At 40.7% G+C, this 18192-nt stretch overlaps 1 protein-coding gene across 4 annotated transcripts; it reads right to left on the reverse strand.

The window, feature by feature from the left end:
* Window positions 1-9857: 9857 nt before the first annotated feature.
* On the reverse strand, window positions 9858-18008 carry LOC119915820 (carbohydrate sulfotransferase 3-like). 4 transcript variants are annotated; one of them, XM_038735572.1, is made up of 4 exons: window positions 17852-18006; window positions 16733-16954; window positions 12271-12486; window positions 9858-12067 (listed from the first exon to the last, which is right to left on the reverse strand). In XM_038735572.1, exons 3-4 carry the CDS (start codon window positions 12348-12350, stop codon window positions 10840-10842), a joined length of 1308 nt encoding a protein of 435 aa, XP_038591500.1. In that variant the 5' UTR covers window positions 12351-12486; window positions 16733-16954; window positions 17852-18006; the 3' UTR covers window positions 9858-10839. The 4 variants fall into 4 exon arrangements, with proteins under 4 accessions (XP_038591500.1, XP_038591499.1, XP_038591498.1 ...); XM_038735571.1 differs by lacking the exon at window positions 16733-16954 and having other exon boundaries at window positions 17852-18008; XM_038735570.1 differs by lacking the exons at window positions 16733-16954; window positions 17852-18006 and adding an exon at window positions 16201-16700.
* Between the last annotated feature and the right edge of the window lie 184 nt (window positions 18009-18192).

Here is an 18192-nt window from a genome sequence, read left to right on the forward strand (position 1 = left end):
GTTTATCCATCATGACTGGATTTAGCTACTTCCTCATTTAGAGATGTCAGTTAATCAAAACTGATCATTTTCATTCACTAATAATTAAGCTTGACTTGGGTATATCACAAGCTATGGCTACAGCGTTCTTGTAACAACTGAGCGGATGCAATTGCTTAGCTTAGAAAAAGGTGAACAAACTGTACAGTGACTACAATCAACGGAATTGAACGTAACACTTTAAATCAGCAAAGCATTTGGTAATTTACACCTCTGGAGTGTAGTTACTGCAGCTTGGGTGACAACACAAGAATGCCGTAACTTCACAGACACAGTTTATTTACTGCTATGTAGCTTGATTTTTAGCTGTATGTTGTAGTTACTGCAAATTTAGACATTATACATTTCTATAGCATAATAATTTTTTCTATATTAAATCAGTTGTCAAAAAATCTGAATTCAGGTCTAAACAATTTGCTTTTGTAGAGCAGGTAATAGAAAGATATAGAACAGCTTCCTCTGAAGGATTCACAGGATGCATCATTGTCTCTGAATTTAATAGTTTGTTTTATATGCAACACATTCTATGAGAAATTGTAAAGTTATTGTTATTGTAAACCAGCTTGATTTACACATGGGCAAGGCAGAACCAGGTCTTGGGATGGTAACAATGTGAGTATACTGTAGGTTCCCTTTTGGGAGTGGACGTCATTGTTTTGATAAAACCTTGCAGTCAGAGAAGTTAAATGTTTGGCGCATTGGCCTCTTTATATAATGTGTTTTTCTCCAAGGGGAATTTTACCCGTACTTTATCTGCAACCACCATCCATATAAGACCACAGCCTTGTGCTCTTTAAATAGAGCAGCTTTGTGTACGAGAAATGGCCAGAGCAAAGGTATGAAAATGTTCCCTTCCTGCTGCCCCAATCAAAGAGAGTGAGAGGCCACTTTGGAAAGGGCTGACTTATTTCCTGCCGTGTTGACTCCTCTCACAGTTTTATACAGTGTATAGTTAGAAGAGGTCAACATACAGAAGGAGAAGAAAACCATGAAGGCTTTCACTGTCTGTCTGTCGCATAGCTCTATTTATAGATACATTTACATTTACATTTACTCATTTGGCTTTTATCCAAAGCGACTTACATTTGAGGAACAACATACAAGCATCAACAGAGCATCAAATACAGATCTACAACTGACAATACATACTAGTAAGAGCAGCAATAAGTACTAGTAAGGGCTCATAGTACATATCACATCAATGGGGTAAATACCTAGGGAAGGAAGTAAGAGTTAACAAAAAGTGCAATCAAAACAAAAAAGTGCAATCAATACAAGATAATTGTAGGGGATAGAAGAAGAAGAGCACAGGAAGTGCATGTTAGAGGTTAGGAGTTAGAGGTGTTACAAGAGGAAGTGTTCTCGGAAGAGAAGAGTTTTCAAGAGCTTCTTGAAGTTAGAGAGGGACACTCCTGCTCTGATGGCGTGTGGTAGCTCGTTCCACCATCGTGGTGTCACAGATGAGAATAGCTTGGACTGGGATTGTTTTGTGTGAAGGGATGGCAGAGCCAGGCAGCATTCGTTGGAGCAGCGTAGCGGCCGAGAGGGAACATAAGTTTGTATTATGGAGTTTAGCTGGATGGGTGCAGACCCAGTAGTCACTCTGTATGCAAGCATTAGTGACTTGAATTTGATTCTGGAGGCCACGGGGAGCCATTGAGTAATGGAGTGACATGAGTCTTTTTGGGCTGATCAAAAACCAGATGTGCTGCTGCGTTATGAACCATTTGTAAGGGTTTCACTGCACAAGCTGGATGCATTGTTAGGATTGATTTTGATTGGCTGTCCTGGAAATACCTGCCCAGATTTCTTTTCATCCTCACTTACAACTATTTCAAGGTCATTTTAAGTGAATGTTGGTTTAATTTCGCTTGACAAATGACCATATGATCCTCATTTTGTTCTTTTATAAATTACGTGCTGGCCAGTTGTGGCCTGGCACACAGGACAGGGGTGCCTTAGCACTCTGGTTTATGGTCAAACGTGGGCATGAGCATATCATTAATCCAGCACATTGCTCTATTTTTGTCACTGACCCATATTTAAATGATCACAGTATAGTAAATATAAAAAAATCTATTTAATGTTTGCTATGACAACACCAAATTCTGAATCCCACAACAGGAGGCCACAGTCTATAATTATTGCTCAGCTTACATTCAAAATAAACTGTCTCGGTTCCTTGGTTAGTGGTGCATGATACGCTATGAGTGATATAATGATTAGTTGTTTCTGTAGCTTCTCCTTTTTGAATTAAAGACCAACTTCAAAGTGAGGGGAAAAGGTGGGAATTAAAGCCCACAGTTTAGATTTTTCAAATGACTTTCTCCACCATCATTTCCTACATGTATAAATGGACACTTGCTGCCTGCTTCCGGTGGTCACCCTGGTCTGCTATACAAACATTTTTCAGCATCTATATTGGATCCTTTCATCTGTGGTAACCATGCAACAGCATCACACGGTCACCGCTCACATGGTGTCTGCTACGTCACAAAGGAAAAGGTCTGTCATCGCACTGTTGAGACAGGAGATTCACCCATAATTTGTAAATGCATCAGCACCACATCTTATGGCAAATGAAGACATTCTCTATTGATGCTTAATGTTTCTCACCAGCCATCCTTGCTGCTCCTTTTAGCCTTAAACTGTAATGCCTGTTTTATTGTGAGTAATAGTGACAGTAGAAAGGCACTTACTCTGTATTTGGAGCAAAGCCAGCAGCGTGGGACAAATGGAGCAGCCCATTCAGTAGTTCTAAATTTTTTTTTAGACCCCTTCGCTCTAGCTTGGTGCTGACACAAAAGGAGGTATTGATGTAAGGGAAGACTGAAGCTTTGTGTTATGCCCACCAGAACTGGCTGAGGAAAAAGTTCTTTCTCAAACCTTAATTCAAAATGCAAATGGTGGCACATCTTGTACTCAAGGAACCTACAGTAAGCCTATTTTGTTTGAGCTATGCAGTTGCTTTAGTAACACAACGCACAAATATAAGAAATTATGCTGTTTTGTAGATGATGTTGGCATTTAAGAAAAGTTTGAAGTATACAAAATACATAGCTTCTTTTCTTTAAAATTCTAGTTGTTAGCAGTTGGCAGTGTTTTGTGTATACAGTATGCTGTAATGTTAATGTCCCTATACACTCCTGTTGTCTAACGGGCCCAAAGAACCAAAGAAAATAAACAAAAAGCATAAGAATGTTTCAAATTGTAAATGTGAAGTTTTCTGGCATGGCAGAAATTGAAGGAATGTGTGACTGGGTTTGAAATGTATGCACGGTGAGTGTATTTAGATGTAAAGAAAAATGAAAAGAAAGAAACGGTAAGTAAATATAGGAATGACACCTATTCACCGAGAATCACAGTGGTGCACTGTCATCTTGTTTTCTTTGCACCACCTGCTGACCTGATCCCAAGTCTTTACTTAAACTCTCCCCTCACCCACACAGCCATTGTTTGTACTGCAGAGGGGGTGACTGAAACTAAATGTCATTCTACATAGATAAAAAAAAAAATTGTCACAAAATATAAATAATAATTGTCGCGAAATTCGTTCTCTGCACTTCAACCCGTCCCTCAAGGGAGCAGAGGGCAGCCGCTGTGCAGCGCCGGGGGACCAACTCAAGGTTTTTATCAGTGCCCAGTCAATGGCACTTTGGGTTTTTTTGATGGTGGGGGAAACCGGAGCACCTGGAGGGAACCCACACAGACACAGGGAGAACATACAAACTCCACACAGAAAGGCTGGGATGACCGGGGTTTAAACCCGTGACCTTCTTGCTGAGGCCACAGTGCCATCCACTGGACCACCGTGCCGCTGGTATTTCAAACTAGAATAGATATCTAAATTTAGAGCGGGAGTAATGCTTTATGTTTTCTTGTGGGACTGGGTAAAGTGGTTGGCAGTATTGTGCATAAACACCAAGCTCCTAATCAAAATGAAGTGAAAGATTACACTGTATTTGGTTACAAAGTCCCTGGTGTTAATCACATGTCACATGCCTTCTAATACTTTTAACAGTCCTTTTCTTGGGATGAGGTGACCTTCAACCCTAAAGCATCAACCATATTCAAACAAAAAGTAGTCAAAACATAAATGCGAATAAATTTTGCACGTTTATCTTTGTAAGAGTTGATTATTTTTCTTAAGAGCTAGGATTTAATAGCACATTTTTGCCAATTTTTGGCAAACACCTGACAGAGAACATCCAGACTTTATGGTAAGGACGACAATTCGTAAGTGCATTTTTTAAGCTACCACAGTCATCACACTTACTCTCATTCTGTTTCTTTATGCATTTTGGTGGCTGTGATGGTCAGACAGCTTGGGTCTCTGCCCATGTTTTGGAGGCACTTCTCACATGTTTGGCTGGATCTAAATCCAGAGAAAATGTGCATCCGTTGCCGTTCTGTCAAGGGTTTTTATGGTGCGGTCAGCCGCAATGGACTACTCAAAAAAAAAGTGTCATGTGTCATGTCCAAAGAAATACCAAAGAATTTTAAAAATGTTACTCAATAGGTCAGTGAATCATTTTATTAATCTACTGATATCGTCGGCGCAGAGTTCCCCAATTGTGATTTCAAAAGTCTGCTGTGACACAGCATAATGAAACAGTAGCTGACTTCCTGTTGAGAGATGAATTGACACATACAGTAGATAATGATAAAAAGACAGCAAGGTATGTATATGTAGATGAAGTTTTGACACATTAATGTGTTTATGCTTACAAATTACTGTAATTTGTGTGGGATACTCGGGATACGTTTGTACACTGCTTTGAGGGACCATGTTGACAGTAAACACATCACAGTATAGCTGTGGCAGGGAAACCAAACCACATCAGATCTTTGATGTCTGTCTATGGTTGTATGTGAAAAACAGCTCTCATAAATCCTCAGGTTACCATTTCCTGTTTAAGAAAATTATAAAAATGTCTGGCCTTAATAACAGCTAGACAGCTCATGTGACATTTGATCCCATGTCAATAAATGCCTCTTTTATTGCAAGCATTTTTATTTGAAGCAGCGTGATATTTTTCCAAGAAGTGCTTCCTATGCAAAGTTTGCCACAGAGCTTTATACAACTTCTGTTGATGCACTGGAAAACTGCCCATGTGAACCTTATGTATAGCTCGGAAATGGTCAAAGATGAAAGAAAACTCGATAATAGGGACATTTTCAATTCACCGGTTTTATGTGACAGATGAAAACTGCTTCATTTGTCTCCTCATCACTCATCAGCTGTGTGAAGTGGGTTTTGTGCATTGAAATTCTGTGCCCACTCATCGCATTATCACATGCAACAACCTGAGTTTTATGAATTGCATTCCTCAGTGTGAGCTAATTTACTGTCTATTTAGATTTATGTCTCCTCCTCAGCCATAATTATCGCCTGCAACAGCACGAGTTTTGCTCTGAGACCCGTCTGAATTAACACTGGTTTGTGTCTGTTTATTGCAGATGTTACAGCACAGTATCATTCTGATCCTCTGTTTTGCATATTTCAGACCCCTCATGGTTGATGTGGCAGGGCACCATATAACAGACCAGGAGGGTGGAGTTACCTAAATGCCCTCATTTTACTGCGCAGGGGGGTGGGTTGGGGGGTTGAGAAGGCTTTAATTCACTGGAAAGTGGTTATTCTATATTTGCTCCAACCATACAGTTACTCCACCCTCCACAATTCCCACATAAAGCCGGTCCAATATAAGAGTTTATGAATGCTGAATCTCTCCTCATTAGGTTTAGTCTCAGGCGATGCAGACCTGGGATCACTTTATTAAAATACAACAATCAGCCCAAACTAACCAGATAATGATCTGTTGATATGAGGAAGTACACTTCAAGTGCTCTGAGGGGTTTTGTGTAAGGGTTCAAATAAATGACTTAGTAAAACTTTTTTTAGAGTTGCTTTTTTGTATTTAAAAGAATGACTGAGGCAAGAAGAGAATGACTGCATAAACGACAGCTTCCCTGCATTTCTGTAAGCGGGTGGGGTCAGGTGGACGAAAATGACTTGTACCACATTATATGTAAAGTTGGAATAATTACTAGGTTTGGAGACTTAAATAGCTGGGACCACAGTGGTAAACATACTGGAAGTCAAGGCAGCTGCCTCCACAGGGCCCTTCCTTCTTGCCTCCTGAGAGACAAACCAGTCAGTGTGCAGAAAGCTTAAACATTAGGTTTAGGTAGAACAAAAAAAAGTCAGGGACACTTCAATTATCTTTTCAAACAAAAAGGCTCGGAAAGCAGTGAGTGGTTGTGTTTCACAACTAAAACAATGAAATGAACTGCCAGTGTTTCTTTTAATTATTTCTTTTTTTGCACAAAGCAAAAGAACAGCTCAACAAACTAAATGTGAACCAGCCATCATAAGTCGTACCGGTAACAGACCAAATAGCAGGGATAGCTTGAGGTGCCAGTACTCTATCAGAGAGTCAAATAGCTTCGGAAACCCCACATCCAAACACACAAATGCACGCTTTCCAACCACAGTCCCGAGGAGGGTGGGGACAACACATCATACAAAGTTGTTATTTTCTAGTATAACCCAGCCCTCACAGTCTAATGCAATGTAAGACGACAACAAAAAAAAAAAAGCTACCTTTGTGAACTTTGTTTAGCCACATCGGCACAGCAATGTCATTCTGTTGGTCCACCACTTTGGTCTAGACTGAAATGTCTCAACAAAATTTGGAATTGCCGTGACAGTTCGTACAGATATTCATCTCTCAAGGATGAATGATATCTTTAACTTTTCATTTACGCATCACTACTTCTTCGCCAGTACTGGAACATTGACACAGATGCCAGATTTTAAAACTCTGGTTTCCTGCAAAATACAGGGAGATTAAGCTGGTGGCTTAATCAGCATTGTGTGAACTTGTTTGTCGAGGGCTTGAATGTAACGGACATTCATTTATATGTCCTCCACTGTAGCTTCAAGCAAATAATCGGTGAAGGCTCTTTCAGTGTTGATGGGTCTACTTGTGCCCATTGTTCCTCTTTGCTAATGTCCTGCAATTAGTATATCTAACATCCAAAGACAGGCTGTAGTCATAAGCATACTCCCACTCACACTGATTGAAGGGCACTCCATAAGATGCTTTATGAATGTAATGTGTATTAGAGTCGCAGTCTAACACACTTCTCTGCCCTTCTAATTCAGCAGTTACCCACCCAAACCCTACACAGAGTCGCAGTCTAACACACTTCTCTGCTCCTCCATTTCAGGAGTTACTTAGTGAAAATCCTATAGTGACGGTGTCTGTCCCCCGACCATTGAAATTATTTAAATCAAAGGTAAACAGAAGAGGAGCTGTGCATAACCTCATAAAAATTAAAACCACAAGAGCAATAGCGCAAACTAATAGGAAAATTAAATGTGGACTCTTAAACATCAGATCTCTCTCTTCTAAAGGTGTACTAGTAAATGAACTAATATCAGATTATGATATTGATTTATTTTGTCTTACTGAAACCTGGCTGGGTGATGGAGAATATGTTAGCCTAAATGAATCCACCCCTCCCAGTCATATTAATACTCACATTCCTCCAGGCACAGGCCGAGGAGGTGGAGTTGCAGCTATCTTTGACTCTAGCCTACTAATCAGCTCTAAACCTAAACTAAACTATAACTCATTTGAAAGCCTTGTTCTTGGTCTTTCGCACCCAAGTTGGAAATCACTGCAACCAATTCTTTTCGTTACAGTGTACCGAGCACCCGGTCCGTACTCTTATCTGAATTTGCAGAGTTTTTGTCAACTTTAGTCCTTAAAACGGACAAAGTTATTATTGTAGGGGATTTTAATATTCATGTAGACGTTGAGAATGACAGCTTTAGTACTGCGTTTATCAGTCTGTTAGATTCCGTCGGCTTCTCTCAGAGTGTTCATGAACCGACTCACTGTTTTAACCACACCCTCGACCTTGTTTTGGTGTATGGTATTGAAATTGAACATTTAATAGTGTTCCCACAGAATCCCTCTTTGTCCGACCACTGTTTGATAACTTTTGAGTTTGTATTCCTGAACTACACGCCATTGGGTAAAAATTTCTATACAAGATGTCTGTCTGATAGTGCTGTAGCTAAATTTAAGGATGCGATTCCATCAGCTCTAAATTCATTATCAAGTCACAAAGTAACGGAGGACTCCTATGCTAATTTCAGTCCCTCCCAAATCGATCATCTTGTTGATAGTGCTGCAGACTCACTGCGAATGACACTCGACTCTGTAGCCCCTCCAAAAAAGAAAACGGTTAGCTCCATGGTATAATACTGAAACTCGCAAATTAAAGCAAATATCGTGGAAACTTAAGAGGAATTCGCATTCCATTGTTTAATTTGGCAAGATAGTCTTAAAACTTATAGGAAGGTCCTCCGTAATTAAGTCTCACATTAAGCAAATTTCAAGGACCGCCTTTTTTCACCTACGTAATATTGCGAAAATCAGGAACATCCTGTCTAAAAATGATGCAGAAAAACTAGTCCATGCATTTGTTACTTCTATGCTGGATTACTGCAATTCAGGCTGCTCGAAAAGGCTGCTCGAAAAAGTCCATTAAGACTCTTCAGCTGATCCAGAATGCTGCAGCACGTGTTCTGACAGGAACCAGGAAAAGAGATCGTATTTCTCCTGTTTTAGCTTCTCTGCATTGGCTTCCAGTAAAATCCAGAATAGAATTTAAAATCATTCTTCTTACCTACAAAGCTCTTAATGGTCAGGCACCATCTTATCTTAAAGAGCTCATAGTACCTTACTACCCCACCAGAGCACTGCGCTCCCAGAATGCAGGGTTACTTGTGGTTCCTAGAGTCTCCAAAAGTAGACTAGGAGCCAGAGCGTTCAGCTATCAAGCTCCTCTCCTGTGGAACCAGGTTCCAGTTTGGGTTCAGGAGGCAGACACCATCTCCACATTTAAGAGTAGGCTTAAGACTTTCCTCTTTGATAAAGCTTATAGTTGGGGCTGGCTCAGGTGAGTCCTGAACCATCCCTTAGTTACAGACTGCCAGAGGATTTCCTATGATGCACTGAGCTCCTCTCTCCTCTACTTTCTCTCCCTCTGTATGCAACCTCATCCCATTATTGCATGTTACTAACACAACTTCTCCCCTTTCTGGTAGTCTTGTGCTTTCTCGTCCCTCTCCTCTCTCCTATCACTTCCTGCAGGTGTTTCTGGCTCTGGAGCTGTGGAGTCTGGATCTGTGGCTGCGGGTCACCTGCTGCTCCCGTGTTCCTGCTCGACACCCTCTGCTACAACAATTATTGTTACTAGTCCTATTGTTATTATTGTTATTATAAACATTAACATTACGATTGTTATCATTAACACTACTATAAATATCTGTACCATTTTTCATTTAGTCATTTAGTCTATAGCAACATCACCTTTACTGTCTGTACCTCTGTGTGAATATTGTGTAGGCTGCCTCCCTCCCCTCTCTCTCTCTACTCGAGGTTTCTGCCTCTTAAAAATAAGTTTTTCCTTGCCTCTGTCGCCTAGTGCTTGCTCTTGGTGGGAAATGTTGGGCTTCTGTAAATAACATCATAGAGTACGGTCTAGACCTGCTCTTTCTTCTTCTCTAAAATTGAACTGAATTGTATTGCAGAGGATCCGTTTACTGTATACTGTATTCACAGGTGTATTTATTTTACACCCCATGGGTGTCATTTATACTGTTCTGCCACATTTGCTTCCTTTAATGCTGTTGTTGCTTAACCTCTTTGATCTTTAAAAAAGATAGCTGACTAAGATGACAAAGGGGGAAGTTGTGCTTGAATGTAAAAGTATTTCAGACAGTGATCTACAAACAGTTTTGCCAAAGTGGAGATGTTTTACAGTTAATGTAAAAGAATTTTTATTGCAGCAAACAAAATGCAAAAGAAACAGACTGAAACATCAGTTCTCTGCCAGGCCAGAGTATCAGGGCCTCTTTTTATCACCAGCCAAGAGACTTGTGTCAACAGACAGAGACCTGCCGACAAACCTCACACAATCCTGCAAACCAGCTGCAGTTGGAATGTTTGCATACAGTGGCAGCGTAAACATCTGTTTTTACAGAATGGGTCCTTACAGTCCCGAGGACAACTTCAAACAACTTTTTGCCAATTACAAACATGCATGTACAGCAAACTACAGTATTTGTGTGCAAGAAAGCAAACCTGCAGAGGGGGAAAGAACCTGAGGAGCACATTGAGAGCTGGAGTCATTATGAATTTAAGCAAAGAGAAGAAGTAGCATGGGACATTACATCTAAATCTCTTTAGTCTTTGTTTCAAGTTTTTTTGGTGTAAAAGCAGCTAATGCTGCTAACTCAGAAGTTCTTCGACAAAAATAACTAATGGAAGGTTCTTGGAAGTGTTTGAAACAGCTCATTGTTGGTCACAAACCTTCAACTATTTCCCTTAGAACTTGGGTATATTTGCTAAGGAAATATATTTGGAGAGACTTACAGGACAAGCCAACCATACAGTTTGCTGTGGAGAGAAAACAGTCCGAAACAGTGCAAAAACAAAGAGAGCTTTCTATTTTCACCATGCTATATGTAAGTTTCAGCATTGTTTCGAACATTGTTTCAAATACCCTTGTTTCAATAGCAAAAAGCTTTATATGAATTTTCCACTTAACAATACGTTTTCTTCATAAAACTATTTTAAATAGTAAAAAACTTTAAACAGAAAATAGCAGAAAATACGCCTCTCTGTATCAGAATAAAAGACCCTCATAAACATCAGAATTCCAGAATTTTCCAAAAGGTTAGTTTTTCCAAGGTTCAGAGTTCATGTCCATCAAAGTCTATAAAACGTTGAACACTTTGTCCTCAATCAAACTAATAGATTTATCTTCAAGCATTTCTTTAGTGCTAACAAATTTATACCCAAAAAGCTTCAGGGCTGGCCCGCAGGCCTTTTGTACAACCAGGGCCAATTTGAATGGTAAACTGAACCTCCATTTCTGTACTTGTTCGGCTGAGTTTTTCTGTGTGGAGAAAATGCCACTGGTCTCCTTAGAGGCATGGGTGTTCTTGAGGATCCAGGATTTCACTTGTTTCGTGAACGGGATTCCAGTAAAGTTGTACATCTCCATTGCCTTCATCATGGGGAAGCGAGCAATGTCCTCGTACCGCACCAGCATGTAACGCCTGCGCAGCCATGGTGGCTGGCTAAGGCCGATCTCAGCGGACATCCTGATGTTGTCGCAGTTCCCTTTCAGCTTCCTCACCTCATTTTCATCAATTGCCACATCTACACCCATTGCCCACTGCTTCCAGTTCTTGTAGTTGTCCTCAAAAGCCACTATGCGCGAGGCTAGTACAGCCCGAGGATCCCGAACCAGATGAATGAACTTCAGGTCAAGGCGTGGGTCCTCAGCCAGAAGACGGAGGTTCTCCAGGTGGTGCGCCCTCACTGTCTTGATGACCCTGTTTTTCTTATGGAGGCAGGACTCAGACGCCATGGTCAGGTTCAGGGGCCCACAGCGTCTGGTCCTGCATGCATAACTCTCAAAGACACCTTTAATAAAGGGGCTGCAGACTGACTTCTCACATAGAGAGCTGCTGGACTCCCTGCGGAAGAGGGCTGGAGTGATGTGGTCCACAGGGCGGGGTTTGATGAAGGTCTCCAGCAGGGAGAAGTCACAGAGGAAAAGCTGCTGGAGCACATCACGGTATGCCTTGGCTGCCACTATGGCATTAGTGCCACCGGTCTTCAGCGTCAGCTGCTTCTCCACATGCCAAAGCGGCTCAAACAGGTAAAACATGTTGTCAACCTGCTGGTTGAAAAGCTCCCCCACAAACGAGGAGCCCGTCCTGGTGGTGGCTAACAGGAGGATGTGTTTCCTGCCACTCGCCATTACCTTTTTGTGCTTGCTGTAGGTCTCCAGGCGCTGCTTCTTTATTGAGAAGCGAGAGTCCATCTTGCTGGGTGGTGTTAAAGAGCCATTGTGCTTCAGTGGTATGCGAGAGAAATGACTGGGCTGTAGAGGGGTCTTGAGAATCTCTTTTAAAGTGAGCTTATCTGACACCCTGAAAGTGCGAGAGGAATCATAGAGTTATATTATCTTTCAAAGTTAAGTCAAGTCATAGCCTTGTTATTTTTTCTCAACATTTGCAGCAATTTGTGGCTTTTGGAGTTTTTGTTTTGTATCTTAAAATGTTTAAAGAGATAAATGTATACAAACCTGCTAGAAATCACAAAAGCACACCACTGATCAATGAAATGGACTTACCGTGAGATAATGTTGTTTTCCTTCTCAATGATAACAAGTGTCACAAAAATGGCGACGGGTATTGTGTAGAGGATCCTCATTCTTGGATGTAGCTGTGACTGGATATGCTTTTACAGACTTCGTCTTAATAGGTTCTGCCAATCTTACAAGTCTCCAGTCTCCTTCTTAAAGAGCCTTCCAGTTATTTGTATTCCCTGTTGCAGGCGATGTTTCATCCTGTAAATGAAATGAACATCAACCTGTCAGCTACACATTTTGCGCATTTGAGCACGGCTGTGAGTAACTACTTGGGTCTCAATTCTTTCTGTCGAAACACTTTAAGGTATTTGTTTTAACTACTCGTGGAAATGGGGAAGTTGTCAGTCAATTTTTGCATATGAAAAAATGCACTAAGATGCCAAGTTAGATTAGTGGTTATATAGAGCGCTTCTCCTTCCCATTCCCCTTCTCTTCCTCTATTTGTTAGGCGTGCACAGCACCAATGTTCAGTATAATGCAAAACCAATGATGGAGCCATGTACTTTACACAGGGACAAAAAATATCATATCTTAAAACAGTAAGAGTAGAAAAAAGCTGAGAGTGCTGTACTGGAATCTAAGCCAGTTCTTCCCACACGGAAGACATTGTTATCTTTAAGTGCACCAGAGTATTTCAGGAACATGCCCACCCACCATGCAAGACTGGCTGGTGCACATAGACAAACTGTACTTACAAGTCAGTCTTTGAAGACTTTATTCCAAAAGTGAGCAGAAAAACAACTGAGGGCACAAGTGAAAAATGAGTCACAGACTGCAATCACGCACAATTTTGTAATTAAACTGTAATTTCCACAACTGCATAGCTGCCTGCTTAAAAAACTCAGAGTTGTCTGGGTTAGCGTGATGATCCTACCTCCCACTGATAGTTAGGAAAGCAGCCATACTGGCAGCTGCTCCTCCTTGTCAACACTGGGTGGAGATCTTTTCACCAGAGGCCCTCAGTGACATGGGCTACTGTTACAGTAGACAATCTGGTGGTGGCTACTGGCTAGCTGCTTCCTCATTATATACCTTTATGCTTCCAAAACACTGACTGATGGGGATACATGTCCAAACACTGAGGAATATAACTGCACAGTGCTGAAATTGAAGAGGAAAGCCTGTTTGTCATGGAGCCATAAATTGTGGTGGCCTGAGCCTGCAGGCCATTCTGTGCACCTGTTTTGGGGCAGGCAGTGGGAAGTCAAATGAAATTATTTGATAATGGCAGCTTGGCTTGGATCCCTGACTTTGTATTTTAGCATAATCCTGCCTGACCTGCCTTTGAAAGGGTCAATAACACTGCAAAAGTAAATGAGACAGTCCCACTGTGAGGAAGTTGGGAAAGTGCCCACAAAAATGCTCGAGTTAGACATTTAAGTAAGCAAGCACACAGAGGGTGTACAGTCTGTCTTATTAAATCCTAAATCAGATGTCTGGGATTGTAAAAAAAAACAACATTTGTTTACTGAATATGTCAGGTGCTACATCCTGAGCGTGTCTGATTTCTTATGTATCACAATGTTAAACGATTGCAGGTCTAGCCACGGGGCAGACACATCAGTGAAACTGCTGCAATTAATCAGCAGAGCCACGAGCAACATACCAACCTTTTCACTCACTTAGTAGTTATGTGTTTAACATGACACAAGAAGGACTGTGGAGGAAGTGAAAAGCCTGACACATGACTACGTCTGGAGGTTCAGTTCTCACATCTGAAGCGACCTCTGTCCCGGGCTTTGATCCAACGAAACTTTGACCAAATGACTTCAGTCTAAACACAGGGAATGGCTGGACACTGCTTGTGAAATTCTCTGAGAATAAACAGGAAGTTTACAGCTACTATAGAAAGCACTGCTGACGTGGAACCGTGTGTAATGAAAAGGGGAACAGCCTGTCTACAGAGACACATTTTCACCGGGAGGAAAAATCGGTTCTGTCATCGCCCTGCCGCATGCCACAACCACAAGGATCTCTTTACAGGGGAGTGAATATAAACCTCCTATGGGCCAAGAGTACAGAACATGAACTTCTAGGTAACTCACACATCACAGGGTCAGTGACAGATTAACAAAAACACCAAAATGATTTGGCCTAATAAACCAAGACATGGTGAACAACATGGGTAACAGTGTAGTTCTGTGGGATTGAGTATGTATTTAAGCAGTTTTAGTTCTCTTCCATATGTGATTTAAAATAAACCAAAGAAATGCTACATTAACAATTCATCAAGAAAACAAGTGGTCTGAGATTTTGTCATGTATGTGGTAAATTAGATGAACAATTATCTCAGCTTATTGCATCTGCTGTGTAAAGTTTAAAAAAAGCACACACAGGAGCTGACATTCTTGGATATTCACAAACCACTGAGGCGTATGACACTTTTGATCATCTGCTCATAGCAAAGCCACACTGCACCATTTATCATCTTGCTACAAATGCTTTTAATAACTGCCTATTTATGTAATGTAAATCTTATGTGAAGACAAATGAAACTCCACCCAGCCAAACCTACTTTGCCTGAGATATTGCAAGTGCCCGAGTATTGCACATAAACACTATATATACAGAACATAATTTTCATTAGTTTTATTTTTTTTTCTCTGAAGTGCAGTATGTAGGCACGATAACCTAATTACAGGTTGATGTGTCTCAACGTAATAAAAATAACATATTAATAGCATTATAGAAAAATAATTGCAGAGAAAGACAATATGGCACAAAATTTCTCATGGGGGGGAATTTATCTATACCTATTGTACTAAGGTATCTATCTTTGTAATATTTCTGGGGTGGGGGGGGTGGGGGGGGTTTGAAGTCATTGTGAGCAATGTTATAGATCAATTAAGGAAACACTGTACCTACACTACATTTATTTGATTCTACTGACTTTTCAAATGTAGGATTTTAAATACAAAACACATCATCAACAAATAAAACAGGATACATTGCTATGGATTAAAACTATATGAAATAGGTCCTTTTAGCTACTTCAGATATTCAATTCACTAAAAGTGTCCAGACATTCCCATCTTGTTGTTTTATCTATAAACTGTTTCTGAATTGACTTTTACAATTATCATATTGGCCTACACAATATCATGATTGTAAATAAAACAAGGTGGGCTGTATTCAGTCATTATCCATTTGTCTTTAAAAGCTTGTTCTTGGTCAGATTAACTGGTGGTAGAGGTACCTTTCATTGATGGTTATAAGGCCTCTCTGGTAACATTTTAATGAGTGAACTCATTTAGGAAGTTAAACTTTTGAACAGGTTTTTGTTAGAGATGGTCATAAATACTTACTATATGGATTTCTCATAACATTTTTTTTTTTAAGTGTGACTACATCAACATGGCAAATGATCGCAATACTGAACTGCAATTTATAAATTCAGGAGAACATTTCTGGGCAGGGATGGTGGTGGGGAGAGGAGCAGCTTACGCAGTGGAGCATTACGGAGATGGGAGTATAGCCGAAATTCCTCCCTGTTGATAAAGGGACAATGTGATGTAGGCCTAGCACTTGGACAACAGATGAAGCGCAGCATATTTATAAATTAAAGAAATGAACCACATGTGGTATTTCGCAAAATCCAGGGAAGTGACCTGGCGAGCACATTTGCAGTCATACTTGTTCATGAACAGGTTGGACAGTAGCCTTAATGCAGAAAAAGTTAGACTTCTAAAATGCTGAAGCATGTGCTACATTTAAAGGTCACAAGGACAAACCGGCCAAGTGAACTCACGCGCTTTGTGAGAGAGATTTTGGGGTGAATTCATTGAATTTTATGATGTCACTGATTTTTAAAGTCCTCACTTGTGATATTATTAATTTATAGGTTTTAGTTATTTATAAAGTAGGCTGTCATTCAAATGTATGTGGAACAGTTTGTCCGCTCTCTGTACCCACCCTCATGATGAGCTGCGGTGTCTAAAGGCGTCCTGGCTTCGGTTAACCCGTGAAGTTGCTCAGCCTTTCCTCAAAGAGCGACTCCGGATATAAATTAATTCCATCACTCCCCGAGATCTACTTCACTTGTGTGACGAAAAACAATCCCGTCCAAAAAAAGTAGCTTGACCAGTTTTGGTGAGTAAAACCTGTGGATCAGATGGAGCCATGTTGGAGGAGGCTACAGGTCAGGGTGCCCGGTTAACTGAATGACAAGTCTCAGTGAATCACATGCGAAACTTTGGTCCGAAGGAGCGGAGCTTCGGGCAGGAGGCGCACTGCCACCATCCCTCACATTGACCCTGTTTCAGGTAATAATAGATCGCAAACAAACGTTATAGGCTAAACACTGTAAACGACGGGGTACCGGGCTGATAACGTTATAAATCTCTGCTGTTATTTTTGTATTTTTGTTATCTGCTGTTACTTTTGAAATTTTTAAAAGCCTTATATATTGATGTTGTGGCAAGAAAATAAGAGGCAAGCACTCCACCTAGCGGTTTGGGGAGGGAGGCATGAGAGTCAGTGACAGTGGGGACCCGGGCGTTGTTGAGGAAGCCCACTGAAAGAAACTGCTCTTGTGGTGAGGGGTTTTGGTCCTGATGGACCGCAGTCTCCTGCCAGATGGGAGTCTCTGAAACAGTTTGTGTCCGGGATGGGAGGGATCAGCCGCAATCTTTCCTGCACGTCTCAGAGTCCTGGAGGTGTACAGGTCCTGAAGAGATGGAAGTTGGCAACCAATCAACTCCTCTGCAGACTGAATGATGAGAGATGAGCCCAATTTTTCTCACCCATGTACAATGGAGAGAACTCACCTAATCAAGTTTTATTTTTATCTTCAGAATGTCATACAGTGACATTTTTGCTGCTCTTGCACTTCGACATAGTAGTGTCATGAGATGGCAATGATAAGATTTCTTTTGTTGGTTTATTTTTGTAGATTTGGCCTGAGAGCTACACCTTTCTCACGGGTGTTATCATTAGAAAATCACCTTTTTGCATAGTTAGATGTTTAATTTGAAGTAGCTTTAAACACTGGGCCCATTTAGAAATGCAGGAAGTTTCAACTGCATTAAACAGCCATTGCTTGACAATATTTGCTGTGAATTATAGAAAGCTATGACTATTGTTAACATAACTGTTACATCACATGACAATCATTTCTGTATAACTATCAAGAACACCATCTGGTGAGTCAATTTGAAAATACTTTGTCATTCAACACTTTGAACACTTAACTTGAAGCTTTATGGAGTTGCCTGTCTATGCAAACCTAAAGTGGGGTTTTTTGCAACATATACTGAAGCAGTAAAAAACTGACTGCCGTCACACATTGCAGCTCTTTTCATAAATAATTAAAAACTGACACCTGCAACAAAATCATACTTGACACTAAAACTGAATTCCTAACCTTTTATTTAAGACTGACAGATAAAGGGTATTTTTAACAAAATGTAAATTAAATGAAAACAAACTATACTTTTTTGTCCACATGTGTTATGTAAACAGTAATGTAATTTACAGTACAAATTGTTGTTCAGGGTTTTTGTCAAGTGCAGAAAGGAGACAAAAAAGAGCAGAGTACAGTTAGTGATCTTCATTTTACACTTACGGAAACTTAAGCTGTACGCGAAGTGGTGCAGGTGATATCCAATATCCATACAGTGCAACACATAATACACAGCAGGCAGAGACGCAACAGTAGGAAATACACAAAGGAACAGGACATACGACATAACACAAGGAAATTATCTGCCAAGTCCCTCCCCTGGATTGAACTGAACATAGGCATCCACATGTGTTTGGATGACACTGAAATATGCTGGCTTCAATAAAACCAGTTCCCCAGCATATCTTTTAAGGTGTGTGGCCACACAGCTATGTGCTGCATTCATGGACAGTGGGAACTTCAAGATGTCTTCCATGCGCTTTGGTGTTGTCAAAGGCCAGCCT

Source organism: Micropterus salmoides, unplaced genomic scaffold (genome assembly GCF_014851395.1).
Source record: "Micropterus salmoides isolate LMB-PRFRI ecotype aquatic unplaced genomic scaffold, ASM1485139v1 Ms_hic_scaffold_21, whole genome shotgun sequence".
Classification (NCBI taxonomy): Eukaryota; Metazoa; Chordata; class Actinopteri; order Centrarchiformes; family Centrarchidae; genus Micropterus; species Micropterus salmoides.